Source organism: Leptopilina heterotoma, unplaced genomic scaffold (genome assembly GCF_015476425.1).
Source record: "Leptopilina heterotoma isolate Lh14 unplaced genomic scaffold, ASM1547642v1 Lhet_9, whole genome shotgun sequence".
Lineage (NCBI taxonomy): Eukaryota > Metazoa > Arthropoda > Insecta > Hymenoptera > Figitidae > Leptopilina > Leptopilina heterotoma.
The window spans coordinates 792962-807815 of record NW_025111193.1 but is presented as its reverse complement, the minus strand read 5'-3'; the positions used below and the strand labels follow the sequence as shown (position 1 = coordinate 807815).

General features: G+C 24.5%; 1 protein-coding gene across 3 annotated transcripts in view; it reads left to right on the top strand.

Annotated features, from left to right (window-relative positions):
* Window positions 1-14854, top strand: part of LOC122511726 (trichohyalin) — a 193626-nt gene that overhangs the window by 156973 nt on the left and 21799 nt on the right. For 2 of the 3 annotated variants that reach the window (XM_043627158.1, XM_043627156.1), the window contains exons 2-6: window positions 2799-2918; window positions 6544-6732; window positions 8481-8768; window positions 8989-10278; window positions 12789-13571. In XM_043627158.1, coding sequence (XP_043483093.1) covers window positions 2871-2918; window positions 6544-6732; window positions 8481-8768; window positions 8989-10278; window positions 12789-13571 — 2598 coding nt within the window. In that variant the 5' untranslated portion in view covers window positions 2799-2870. The remainder of the gene's footprint in view (window positions 1-2798; window positions 2919-6543; window positions 6733-8480; window positions 8769-8988; window positions 10279-12788; window positions 13572-14854) is intronic. The other variant, XM_043627159.1, reaches the window with a different exon arrangement.

Here is a 14854-nt window from a genome sequence, read left to right as displayed (position 1 = left end):
ATTATTTTTATTTGAATTCTTTGAATAAATTAGAAAAAATTGAATTAAAATTGCATTGAAAATAATTTAATTTCTACTAAGAGTTTTATTATTTATGAAAATAATTGAATTCTTGTGAAGAATTTTATTAAAATTATATTTAAAATAATTGAATTAGATTGTAATATTTATGAAAATAATTGAATTGTTTCGAATAATTTATCAAAATTTCGAAAATAATTGAATTCTTTCGAAAAATTGTATTAAAAATTTCCCAAATTATAATTGAATCCTGTCGTCAAATTTTATTAAAATTGCATTGAAAATAATTGAATTCCTCCGATAGAATTTGACTATTTACAAAAATAATTGAATTTTTCCGGAGAATGAAAAAAAATATATGTTTGTGCGTCATAACTGTCAATTGAACTTTTCTCATTGCAAAAAATATTTGTAATAAATACCTATATTCATGCTAAAAAAGAAAAAAAAATAGAGAAAAAAAAATGCCGAGAAAAAGTTGCCTCTATTAGACACAAACGCTAATTAATGTAGTCATGCCACACAATGTTTTTCTCTATGCGAAAGATGTATAAATTATAGCATGGCCTGGCCTACGGGTCTTGGACGTGACGACATAAGTGTCGCTTTGATAAGGGATGCCATTAAACGATATATATCGTGATAAGGTGTATATTTGCCGTCAGTGTTCCTCTTGTAACGAGTCTTCTATTGCGCCAATTGAAAGTCGATGTATACCACTAAAACGTAAATCTCGTAAAACTTTTCACACACAAGTAGGCAAGCCAGCTTTCTAAAACAATAAATTATTCATTAGTCCCATTTCATCCCGTCAATTTTTTTCTCTCCTTTCTTTTTATCTGAACGTCATAAATTTCATAAATTTCATATTTCAAAATTCAATTATCGAAAATTTGTTAAATGTGCTCTCTTCAATATGCAATCTCGGTTTATGAATGATGTGCCATTTATTCGTATTTCCTGAAATTAAATTCGCTTTATTATTATCACTTCTATTATTATATTATAATATATTCTTAATTTATTATTTAAATTATTTATTATTATTATTATTTAATTATTCTCAAAAATAATAATATTTTTTAAAGCAATTCAATTATTTTCAATAAAATTTTAATAAAATTTCTCGAAAGAATTCAATTATTCTAAAAATATTAATTAAATTCAATTATTTTTATGAATTGTAAAATCCTCCACAAGAATTTAATTATTTTCATAAATAAGAGAATTCTTCGCAAGATTAAAATGTTTTCATAAATAATGAAATTCTTCAAACGAATTCAATTATTTTCATAAATAATAAAATGTTTCGTAGGAATTTAATTATTTTAAAAAATAGAATTTTAATAAAATTTCTCGAAAGAATACCAATATTTTTAAAAATATTATTTAAATTCAATTATTTTCAAGAGTTTTAATAAAAATTCAATTATTTTCAACAATTCTGAAAAAAATTCTTCGAAACAATTCAATTATTTGTATAAATTGTAAAATTCTTACCAAGAATTCAATTATTTTTATAAATAATAAAATTCTTCGAAACAATTCAATTATATTTATAAATTGTAAAATTCCTAGCAAGGATTCAATTATTTTTATAAATAAATAAAATTCTTCTGAGAAATTCAATTATTTTCAATACAATTTTAATAACTAGGAAAAAATCCCAATTATATTCAAGATAATTTTAATAAAATTTATGTAACAGTTTCAATTATTCTTTTAAATTGTAACAATTGAATTCAATTGTTCTCAAAAGTTTTTAATAAAACTCTTTGTAAATTGCAATTATTTTCAAAATTTTCAATTAAAATTAATTTCAAAAATCACATTATTTTGACGAAATTTAATGAAGTTTTTTTTTTTAAAAAAAGTAGATAATTATTTACAAAAATTGTAATAAAATTGTTTAAAAGAATTAAATTTTCTACGAATAATTTTAATATAATTTAATAGGCAAATTATTAATTGCAAGAAAATCTTCATAAAATTTAATTACTTTCAAAATTTTCATTAAAATTTCTTCAAATAAATTTTAATGAAAATCTTGCCAAGAATTAAATTATTTTCTGTACAATTTTAATTACATTTTCTCGAAAGAATTCAATTATTGAAAGAAATATTGATAAAATTCTTGAAATGAATTCAATTATTTTCAAATTTTTTGATAAATACTTTACAATAATAATATAAAATAGAAAAATTTATATTTTTTAATTACAACTCAATATATGCGAATAAACCGAAAGTTGCAGCAAGTTTTTTGTTTACATTTAGATGATAGAAATTTTCACACGATTTCCATTATGCGGATCATCATCAGATATTTTTCTCGCTTGTGACTGCGAAAAAATTCGTCATCATGTAAATTTTTAATCACTTATTATAACTCCCTCGCGATCGTAAAATATATCTAATATTGTTGCGGTAGAAAGGATAACTGGAGGTATGATTTTATGAAGGAGAATTGAATTTATGAGTGTATAGAGTGTAATGGTAATCTAGACAAGGTTTAATATGTATACGCACGTTAGGTATACTATGACTAATGCCAAGTACTAACTAATACTTGTACCAATACATATATATATATATATTGAGAGGAGGACGTTTATCTTTTGCTGACTTTTAAACCCCTTCCCCTCTACACTATACCTTTCAACTTCCCTATATGTCTATATGAAAGGATCTTTTCTCTTATCTTATTTATATATATAATGAAAGAAGAGAGTAAAATGAGTCTGTCCTTATTAAGGCTTCCTGTTTATCTTTTGCAGGAGCGAAGCGTAGGATGGAGCGAGGAGACTTTTTACACTGAAGAGGAGGATCGACGAGGAAGAGGAATAAAGATGCCTGCCTCGCAAAACGCCGCGAATGAGCGGCGAAACGACAGGACGGTGAGTCTTTCTTATTTCAATTTTTCACATTTTCTTTTGACAGGGTTGCCACAGGTCAGGGAATTCAGGGAAAAGTCAGGGACTTTTAGTAAAAGTACTGGAAAAATAAATTGAATTTTTGAAAATTCATGAGAAAACTCTGAATTTTGATGTTTTTTTGTTTGCCTCGTAAACTATGAAATTACCACGAATTTCAATACAAAACCTTCAATTTTTTCTATTTCTGACAATAATTTCTTTTTAAATATAACTTAATTTTTCAAAAAGTATCAGAAAATTATGACTTATAAATTATTTAAGGTCATGTTATTTAGTGGTCACGTGCTCCATATACTTTACTATGGGAACACGTGACCACTGAATAACATGACCTTATAATGGATAAATTTTCCAATTTTCATAAATACTAGATTAATAGAAGAATTTTAGTTAAAAATACTAAAAAAAAATTAAATTTTCGAAAAGTTACAAATCATTCCAGAAATTCAAATTATTTTCAAAAATTATAAAAATTCTTCGCAGAATTTCAATTATGTTCAAAAATTAAAAAAAATTCTCGTCAAAATTTCAATTATCTTTATAAATAATAAAATTTATAAAAGAATTTTAATTCTTCATCGAAATTCAATTATTTTTAAAAATTTTAATCAAATTCTTGGCAAAATTTCACAGGAATTCAATTATTTACAAAATTTCATAAAATTTTTCGAAAAATATCAATTATTTATTAAAAAGATTTTTATAAAATTCGTCGCAAGAATTCAATTATATAAAAAAAAATTGAACAAAGTTCTTTTCAAAAATTCAATTATTTTTATAAATAATAAAATTCTTCACCGAAATTCAATAATTTTTATAAACTTGAATAAAATTCTAGAAAGAATTAAATTATTTTCAAAAGTAATAAAATTCTTCGCAAAAATTAAATTATGTTTAAAAATTTTAAAAAGAATTTTTGTCAAAATTTCAAATATCTTTATAAATAATAAAATTCTTCGAAAAAATTCAATTATTTTCATAAACAATAAAATTTTCACAAAAATTCAATTATTTAAAATACAAAATTTCATAAAATTTTTCGAAAAATATCAATTATTTAAAAAGATTTTTATAAAATTCGTCGCAAGAATTCAATTATTTGAAAAAAAAATTGAACAAAGTTCTTTTCAAAAATTCAATTATTTTTATAAATAATAAAATTGTTCGCAGAAATTCAAATTATTTTTAAAAATTTTAATCAATTTCTTTGCAAAATTTCACAGGAATTCAATTATTTACAAAATTATTAATTAATTTCTTCGAAAAAATTCAATTATTTTCAAAGGCAATACAATTTTTACAGGAATTCAATTATTTAAAATACAAAATTTCATAAAATTTTTCGAAAAATATCAATTTTTAAAAAAGATTTTTAAAAAATTCGTCGCAATAATTGAATTACATATTTAAAAAAGTTTAACACAATTCTTTTCAAAAATTCAATTATTTTTATAAATAATAAAATTGTTCGCAGAAATTCAATTAAGATAAAAAAAAATTGTTGTCAAAATTTCAAGTATCTTTATAAATAATAAAATTCTTTTCCGAATTCCCATTATTTTAGAAAAATTTTAATAAAATTGTTGGGATAATTTTAATTAATTTTATGAATAATAAAACTCATCGCAGGATTTTAATTATTTTTGATACAATATTTTAATAGAATTTCTCGAAAAATGTAATTATTCTTAAAAATTTTATTAAAATTTGTTTTGACAAATTTTAACAAACATTCAATTATTCAATAAATTATTTATTTCTTTATTTAAATAATTGAATTCTTCAAGAATTTTCTAATAAAAATTGATTTAAAAATGAATTACCGAATAATCGATTTATTATTTATTTATTATTTATGAAAATAATTGAATTATTGCAACGAATTTTATTCCATTTTTTTTTAAGTAATTGAATTTTTTTGAGAAATTTTACTACTTGTAAAAATAATTAAATTCTTGCGAAGGATTTTATTAGGATTTTTGTAAATAATTAACTTTTTTTTGAAAAATTTTATGGTAATTTAAATTATTATAAAACATGAAGAAGGCGATCATTCCGAGTCGAAGACTCGGAGTGATAGCCTTCTTCATGTTTTGTAATAATATTCTTATAAGTTGTTGAATTTCATAAAGGTTTGAATTTGATTGTTTTGAAAAATTTTAATTCCTACAGAAGAATAGTAATGATTATAAATATTTATTTAAAAAAGAAGTTTTTGATTTTTTTTTAATAATTTGACAATTAAAGAAATTTGTAAATAAATGTAATAGAACATTTTTTTGAGTATTTAATAATTTTTAAAGTGAATCAGAATATTCTTTAGGGTCAGGGAAAAAGTGGAAATTAGGAAAAAGTCAGGGAAGAATAAAATTAAATATTTGTGGCAACCCTGTTTGAATTTCTACCTTTTTTGTAAGTACTGACACGGAAAACTGGGGTATTTAAAATAGCCAGGTATTCCGGAAAAAAACACTCAAATGTTTGTCCAGAGTGTTATTTGCTCTTTGTTTACATTTTGAGATTATGTTTTACGTCAAAAGGAATCAAAGTCTCGACGATATGGGGAAATAGAAACATATAGATATTTTTTGATGGAAAAATGTTCGATTTGATTATTTGGAGATTATTCGCCGAAGGTCTATCCTAATGGTGCAGAGTTCCGCTTCCTGTTTTTGTATAATACAAATGAGAATAATTGGCTCACGCCCTGATCGTTTTCTCCTTTTGATATCGTCAAAACTTGACTTGCGATTTCCCTATCAACACTCGTCTGTCTGTCTTTTCTTTTTCTCCATATATAATTGAACGCGGGAAAAATTTCACCTTCGCTTATATAAATTGTGTATTATAAAATATCCCACAGAATTCATGTGTCTCTCATGATATCATTGATCTTTCACTCAAATGATCCATTTATGGAGTTTGAATCAAATCAATTTTTTTTTCGATAATTTATTCCCTTATTAGGGAATAAATTTCCCTTATTAGACTGTTGGGAATTTTTATCTTGTTCAATGTTTACAGTATCTACGATTTTTCTGATTTTTTTTTTTTGCTTTTTACTCCTCCTCTTTGGTCTTTAAAGTTTATTAATTGTAAATATTTTTTTTTCAGTTTTCAGTTGAGAGTTTTTAAATAACTGCGAGAGACGAAAAGGTTCCTGTCACACGCAGACGCAAAGCAAAGAGTTGTGTCTTATATATTTAGTCTATATATTGATCTGCGAAATTCCAGAGCGAAAATCTGTCTCAAGCTTGAAAAGCAATAATATTTTGTTAACTCTTATGATTTGCTTTTACTGCATTCTGAGCCTCACTCTCTAGACTTCATTTCTCATTTCATAAAATTCCCCTCGTAAAAGTGGAATTTTATTTTCTTTTTTCACGATAATGGGTTTTAAATTATTATCATCGATAATTTAGTCGATTTTAGTCAATTCAGTCAATTCAGTCAAAGTAATTTAGTTATTAAATTATTTTAGCCACTAAATTTAGTTATACGGCGGAATTTTTTTTATTTGATAATAAATAATTTTATTTCAATTTTCGATGAATTTGTAAATATTTCGATAATTTTTTTGCTTTAGATCACACATGAGCCACCAAAATTAAAAACGACGCTCAAAACACCACCAAAACAAGCGACAAATCCCCTTCAGTTTGTGAAGGTTGGACCATGTTCGCTTTATCGGACAGCACAAGAGCAACTTCAGAAAGTCCAAGAAGTCAAAAAGATCAAACAGGAAGTGCGAGAAGATCCCGAAGATTGGCAGTCAGTAAGTATAGAATAACATCTCTCAAAAAACATTCAACTCAAGGAATTATAATAATAGAAAATCTCTTCGAAAATAGATTTTCCTTTTCTTCCGAGAAATTAAAAAATAAATATTAAAAGAATCCATTTATTAACTAATTATATTAACTAATTAATTAATAAATTTTAATAAAATTCTATAAAATAATTGAATTATATTTATTTTCGATGCAATTTTAATTAAATTCGTCGAAAAAATTTGCAAGAATTCATATTTTTTTTAATTTAATTATTATAAATAATACAATTCTTTAGATGAATTCAATTATTTTAAATATAATTATTATTATTATTTTTATTATTTTAAAAAAATCGTAATAAAGTTCTGAGAAAAATTATTTTATTTTATTATTTTCTAAAAATTTAAATGAAATTCAATAATCAAATGTTTAATTTCAAATATTAACAAACACGATTATTTAAAAAAAATCGAAATAAATTCTTCATAAAATATAATTCTCCAGAGGAATTCAATTTATTTTCAGAAACAATAACATTATTCGAAAAAATTCAATTAATTTTAAAAATAATTAAATTTTGTATACAAGTTCAAGTGTTTTTAATACAATTTTTAACAAATTTCAAAAAAGAATTAAATTGTTTAAAAAAACTTTAAATAAAATTTATCAAAAGAATTTAAGTATTTTCTAAAATTTCAATTAATTTTTCCCAAGAGTTCAATTATTTCTATAAACATTTAAATTCTTCAGAGAGGAATTCAATTATTTTCAATACAGTTTTAATTTAATTCTTTTAAATTCATTCGAACAATTCAAATAAAAACAACTTAAAATTAAAATTTTTGAAAATAATTAAATGATTTCAAAAAATTGTATTAAAAATAATTGAATTTCTTCGAAGAATTCAATTATTTTCAGTGCAATTTTAATCCAATTCTTGAAATTTATTCTAATAATTTAATTAAATTAAAAATAAATAAAAATTAAAATATTTGAAAATAATTAAATGATTCTAAAGAATTTAATTAAAGTCATATTGAAAATAATTGAATTCCTCTGAAGAATTCACTTATATTTAATGTAATTTTAATTCAATTTTTTAAAATTCAAGTAATTCAAATAAAAATAATTTTAAATCAAAATTTTTGAAAATATTTTAATGATTTGAAAGAATTTAATTATTTTCAAAAATTTCCACAAAATTATTAAAAATAATTTAATTATTTGCAAAAATTTTAATTAAATTCTATGCAAGAATTAATTTCTTTCAGATTAAAAATTATAAAAAGTTACAAAAATAATAAAAATAATAATTAAGTATTTCTTTGAAAAAAACTATTTATGTTTCGAATAATTTAACAGTTAATATATTTAAAAATTAATGTATTAAAGACATTTTTTTGCATCTAACTATTTTTAGAGTGAATTAAAATATTCTTTAGGCTCAGGGAAAGAGTCAAAATTCTATCTGCAAATCAAGGAAAAATAAAATCAAATTTTTGTGTCAATCCTGAAATAATTTTCTTTCTCCATTTAATTATTTAATATTTATTTTTGTACTTTACTATTTTATTTTTTTACACTTTACTCTTCTGTTTTTGTTTCATTATAAAGGGAGGATTGTATTTTTAATAATACTTTTACTTATGAAATTGAAATTTCGTTTCTTGAAATGATTCATACTTTTATTTGTATTTTGATATTGTTGACGTATTTCATTGAATTTTTTTTTCCTCTGTGATTGTTTTAGAATTTAGATAACTGGAAGAGCAGTCGAAGGAAGCGTCAGGAACACATAATTGAGCGCGTGGTGGAAGTGAAAAAACTGGAATTAGAAGAACATGATCGACAAAGACGACGAAGTAAAACCTTCTCGGAAATGATGGAGGAAAGAGGAAACAGAGGTCGAAAATTGAGCATGAGTCTTACGATGTATCACGAGGAGGACTCGAATGATCTCAGTGATCTTGGAATTGGTACCAGCAGTGGAAAGAGTTCTGTCAGTGGCGACACTCACGACGATACGCACAGTGTTCTAGTGAGTAGTAAAAAAATATTATTTCTCATTTCTAATTTCATTCTGAACTATTTTTTTAACAGTCAAAAATAAATTCAATTGAATTTTTCTCGAGACTTGAATTTAAAATTGAAAAAATTGAAAAAAATTGAAAAAAATTGAATTTAAATTGAATTTAAATTAATAACTTTTTTAACAGTTTTTTTCTACACCAAAATAAATAATTTATTATTTTCTGCAGAGCGACAGAGACAGTGAGATAGAGAAAAATCACTCGGACGTTGATAACGCACCAGCAGAAAATGGTAACGATTCGGAAAATTTAAAGAAAACGTTTGGCAATGGTTTTCACAACAATCACGAGTACGATTCGGCAGCAACAGCAACGGCCAGTTCACCAGAACCAGAAGAATACACCTATGAGGGCGCAATACGTGGCTACGTCTCCAGAGTCGCACAAAATATTCCCCGAAGGTCCCTAGCAAATCTCGAGGTGAAACTCGAGAATGCAAAAGCAATGACAAACGGATCGAAGACAAATCTCAATGACGAAACAAATGGTCCAATCGTCAAAGTCGATATTCTCAAGAGACGTGAAATATTTGAGAAACCAGCTCTAAAAAGCCCCGACAACAAAATAAACAATCGTCTCAGTTCCGAATTCCCAAATAAAACCATCAAGGAACGTCTATCACATCTCGAGAAGCAAAAAAATGAATCCGAATCATTTGAAAAGAACAACAGTAAAGCTCTCAATAGGCTCTCAGGCGACATGCACTCGATTCGCGAAAGACTCTCTCATCTAGAGAAACAAGCCTCCGAACGGGAGAAAATAAATGACGATCTAGAAGCAATCCGACCACTTCGAGAGAGACTCTCAACTCTCGAGAAATACACGAGCGATGAATTTTCCACACCACCAGCAATTAATGGCGAATTATCCGCGAGATCGTTTAAAGATCGTCTCAATGCACTCGACACGACACGAAATAAAGACGACAAGAGAAACTCCAATGTGAAGCATAATCTCTGCTTTCGTGAGAACGACAACAGGGGCGATAATTCAACCCCAAGTGAGAGAAGTTCATCTCCCGATTCCGAGTACCGAGCACCTAGGGCTCCATTCCACAGGAGTCTGGATTCATTGGACGCTGACGCTTCCAGTGGACCCGACACTTTCGAGAGGGTGCAGAGTCTCGAGGAATTAGATTATAATCGTCGTTATCCCGCTTCTACATCCTCTGTGGAAATTCTCAACGATACCGATAGAGAGGACTCGGGAATTCACACGGCCGATGTCAGTTGCTCGGTGAGTCAAGCCGACGAGCCCGTTGACGAGGACGTTCTTCACAATCACGTCGAGAGGCAGCAGGCGATCGAGGAGAAACCCGAACCGCAAATTTTGGAAATCGTCGACATTGAGCCAAAGCGTGAAGCAGAGGCGAGAAAAGAAGAGGAGTCAGAAAAGGATACAATGTTTACTGAGAGAGATGAATCCGTTTGCCAGAGAGAAGCAGTGACAGGAATAAAGGTAGGAAATTTTCTACGAATAATACTTTTTCTATGAGATACACTAATAATACTTTCCAGGCTTCGCACTCATTTACTAAAACCCATTGTTTACTACTTTTTTTTACGATTAGCTACTATTTGGATATTTTTTTTTTAATTTTGTGACACTAAACGCTACGTTTTCCTATTTTTGAGAATTTTCACAAGTTTAAATTCATTAATAGTTGGGATAAAGAAATTATTCTTGAAAATTTTAATAAAATTTCTTTTAGAAACAATTAGGAACATTTTTATAAAATTCTTTGCCACAATTCAATTATTTTCAAAAATTTTTCGAAAGTCTTTATTGCAAGAATTCAGTTATTTTCACAAATAATGAAATTCTTTGCTGAAATTAAAATATTTTCAATGTCTATTATTCTATTTATTTGTTTTTTTAGATATACAAATTTACATATTTTTATAAATTTTCTCAAAAGTATTATTTTATATAAAAAAAATTAATAAAATTCAAATAATATGAATAATGAAATTTTCACAGTAATTCTATTATGTGAAATACAATTTCAAAGGAATTTTTTTCGAAAGAAATCAATTATTTAAAATTTTAAATATTTTAATAAAATTCTTTGAAAGAAATTAATTATTTTCTAAAATTTGTTTATAGGAATTAAATTATTTTCGTAAATAATTAAATACATAGCAAGAATTTAATTATTTTTAATACAATTTTAATAAAATCTCTCGAAACAAATCAATTATTTTTAATAAAATTCTATATAAGAATTTAATTATTTTCAATGCAATTTTAATTAAATTCGCCGAAATTTGCAAAAAAAAATTTTTTTTTAATTCTTTGTAAACATTTAATTGTTTTTACAAATAATACAATTTTCTTTTCATGAATTCAATTATTTTCAATACAATTTGAATTCATTTGTTTTCACAAATGATAAAATTCTTCAGAGGAATTCAATTATTTTCAATACAATTTTAATTCAATTCTTTTAAATTCATTCGAATAATTTAAATAAAAATAACTTAAAATTAAAATTTTTGAAAATAATTAAATGATTTCAAAGAATTGAATTAAGTTTGTATTAAAAATAATTGAATTCGTCTGAGGAATTCAATTATTTTCAATACAATTTAAATTTAATTCTTTGAAATTATTTAATTATTTTCAAAAATTCCCAAAAATTCTTGAAACTAATTTACTTATTTTCAAAAAATTTAATAAAATTCAAAGCGAAAATTCACATATCATAAATAATAAAATTTTTACAGTAATTCAATTACGTGAAACACAATTTTCAAGAAATTTTTTCGAAAGAAGTCAGCTATTTAATGATCCACAAGTTTTGAACGTTCAAATGAACGAAACACACTTTTTATTAAAAATGTTTTTATAATTTATTGTTTGCAATAAAAATTAAAAACTTAAATTTTACACTTAGAAACTTTATAATTCATTTATTCTATATCGATAAAAAATTATTGTAACAAATATTTAAATTAAAGAAGAAAATAAATAAATTTCATTCATTTGAACGTTCAGAACTTTAGGATCATAGCTATTTAAATATTTTAATAAAATTCTTTGAAAGAAATTAATTATATTCTAAAATTTTGACAAAAATTGTTTATAATAATTAAATAACTATTTTCATAAATAATAAAATTCATTGCCAGAATTCAATTATTTTTAATACAATTTTAATTAAGTTATTCGAAATAATTGAATTATTCTTGTAAATTTTCATAAAATGAAAAGAAGAATTGAATTATTTTTACAAATTGTAAAATTTTTCCCAGGTATTGAATTATTTTAAAAAATTTAATTAAATTCGTTGCAGAAATTCAATTATTTTTTATAAATGATAAAATTCCTTGCAAGAATTCAATTATTTTTGTAAATAATAAAATTCTTTACAGAATTTCAATTATTTTTAATACAATTTAAAATTAATTGCTCGAAAAATGTAATTATTTTCTAAAGTTTTTATTAATATTTATCAAAAGAAATGAATTATTTACAAAAGTTTTGATAAAATTCTTTTTAAGTATTCAATTTTAAGAAACAATCAGTTAAAATTGTTTCAAATTTTAATTCCTGTGGAAAAAGAAATGAGAATTTATAGGTATTACTAATTGAACAAAAATTTGAATAATTTAATTTAATAATTATCAAAAAGAAAAATTTGTCTTTTGAAAAATTTTAATTAAAAATATTTATTTAAATTTCCAATTGATGGAAAATTTTGTCAAATTTAATTGAAATAAATTTTATGTTTTAAAAAAATTAATTTTCTTACTTTTAAAACTTTTTTCAGTTTTTATGCTACTTTTTGCTACTTTTTTCAGTTAGTTCAAATAGTAGCTACTTTTTTACTATTTTTTTCAAACTTAAAACTACTTTTTGCTACTTTTTAAAAATAAATTATTGAGTGCGAAGCCTGACTTTCAAAAATAAAAAAAAAAATGGTGAAGGATTTTCTAAAGAATTCCCCAACACTACTGTTGATTCAGGGTACTGCTGAAACTTCTTCTGGTGAACAGAAACAGTCGTCTAAAAATCCGCTAGTTAGTGACAATTCCCATTCCTCATCCCCTCGTCCGATCGTCTACCAAAGTCCCAAAGTTCCACCCCGGAGAACTCCTCCCGAAATACTGAAATTTAAACCAAAATCCGAAAATGTCGTTCAACCGGCCTTTAAATTAGACATCACGAATGATTTGCTCGGAATGAAATTTGTCGACAGTTCTGATTCCTCACCGGCGTCGCCGCCAACTCCAACTTTTCCCACTCTACCCAAATTTCAAACTTCCAATCAAGAATCAAAATCTCCTTGCACTTCGCCGAGAACATCAAAAATACCAACTCCCCTACCTCGGAAATCAATTTCAACCCCTTCATCGCCATCATCAAATCCTACTCCCTTTTCACCCCTATCCCCCGTCTCACCCCTAACCTCTCCCTCACTAATTTCCTCTCTAACATCACCGAAACTTCATCTTCATTCACCGAAAAATTTGCGCAATCTATCAAAAACGTCTGAAATTCCAGTGCCAATTTCAAATATAACTCCTTTGAATAATTCCAAATCGTCCTCATTGGGAAAAATTGATTCCTCGATTCCTTCTTCTCCTAATTTAAAATCGAATCAGGTGATGGATGCGAGACCAGCGGAGAAACGACTTATGGTGGTGGATGTTTGGGAAAAGGTGGTGGTGATTCCTCAAGGACAAACAACTGCGACGCCTCCGATTACTCCGATCATCGAGTATTTTAAAAACGGCAAAGACACTGAGGTTAGGAATGATGAGCTGAAAATTAATTCTTTAAGAAAAACTTAAAAAAAAAATTAAAGAACAAATTTCCAAAACTCACATAAGCCTAGCTAATCTTTTTTTTTTGCTAATATCTTTGTAAATAGTTGGGGGAGGGGGATTAGGAGATAGAATGAGTGACAGGAATTTTTGTGACTTGAAATTTGAGGAAAAAAAGGAAATTGAGACTCAAGATTTTAAAATTGAATGAAAATAAATTCATTGAGAAAATTTATTAATTATTTTAGGAAATTAATTAATAATTTTAGCGAATTAATTAATTTTTCTACGAAATAACTATTTCAGCGAATCATTTAATTATTTAATTTTTTAGCTAAATAATTGATTATTCCAGTGAATTAAATAATTTTTAGCGAAATATTTGATTATTCCTGCGAATTAGTGAATTATTTTATCGAATTCATTATTTTAGCTGATTAATTATTTCAACGAATTAATTATTTTAGCAAATTACTTCATTATTTTAGCTAATTAATTATTTCATCGAATTAATTAATTATTTTTACTAGTGAATTATTTTAACGAATTATTTATTTCAGCAAATTAAATTATTTCAACGAATTAATTATTTTGGCGAATTAATTATTTTAGCAAATTAATTAAACCGAATGATTTAGCTAATTAATTATTTTTGTGAATTAATTCGTGGAGCAAATTAATAAAAACGAATAATTATTTAATTAGAATATAAAAAAAGAAATAATTTGTAAAACTAAATTGAATTTTTTTGAATTAAGTAATTTTAAAAATAAGTTTGATGAAATTGTATTTATAATTCGTGATTTGACAATTATTTTTGGAAATTTTGTCTTGAGATTTTAAATTCTATTAGATTAATACTTCTTACGAAAAAAATTTGATTGAATAAGCTGAAAAATTTTGAAGACTGATTTACAAAATTTATATTCGTAACTTCTACAATTTCTATTTTTGAAATTATATTCATAAATATTACAAATTTTGTAAAAAAAAATATTTTATACATTAACAGATTTTAAAACAATTTGTGATCCTAAATTTAATAATATAGTTTTTGAATAAAAGTTTTTAAACATTTTTGAATAGTTTTAACAATTTTTAGATATTTTCAAAAATATTCTTAAACATTTTTAAATATTTTTAAGTACCTATTCTTAAACATAATTAAATATTTTTAAACATTTTCAAATATTTTTTAAACATTTTTCTATATATTTAAAAATATTTTCAATATTTTTAAATAATAATTAATATTAAATTTATAA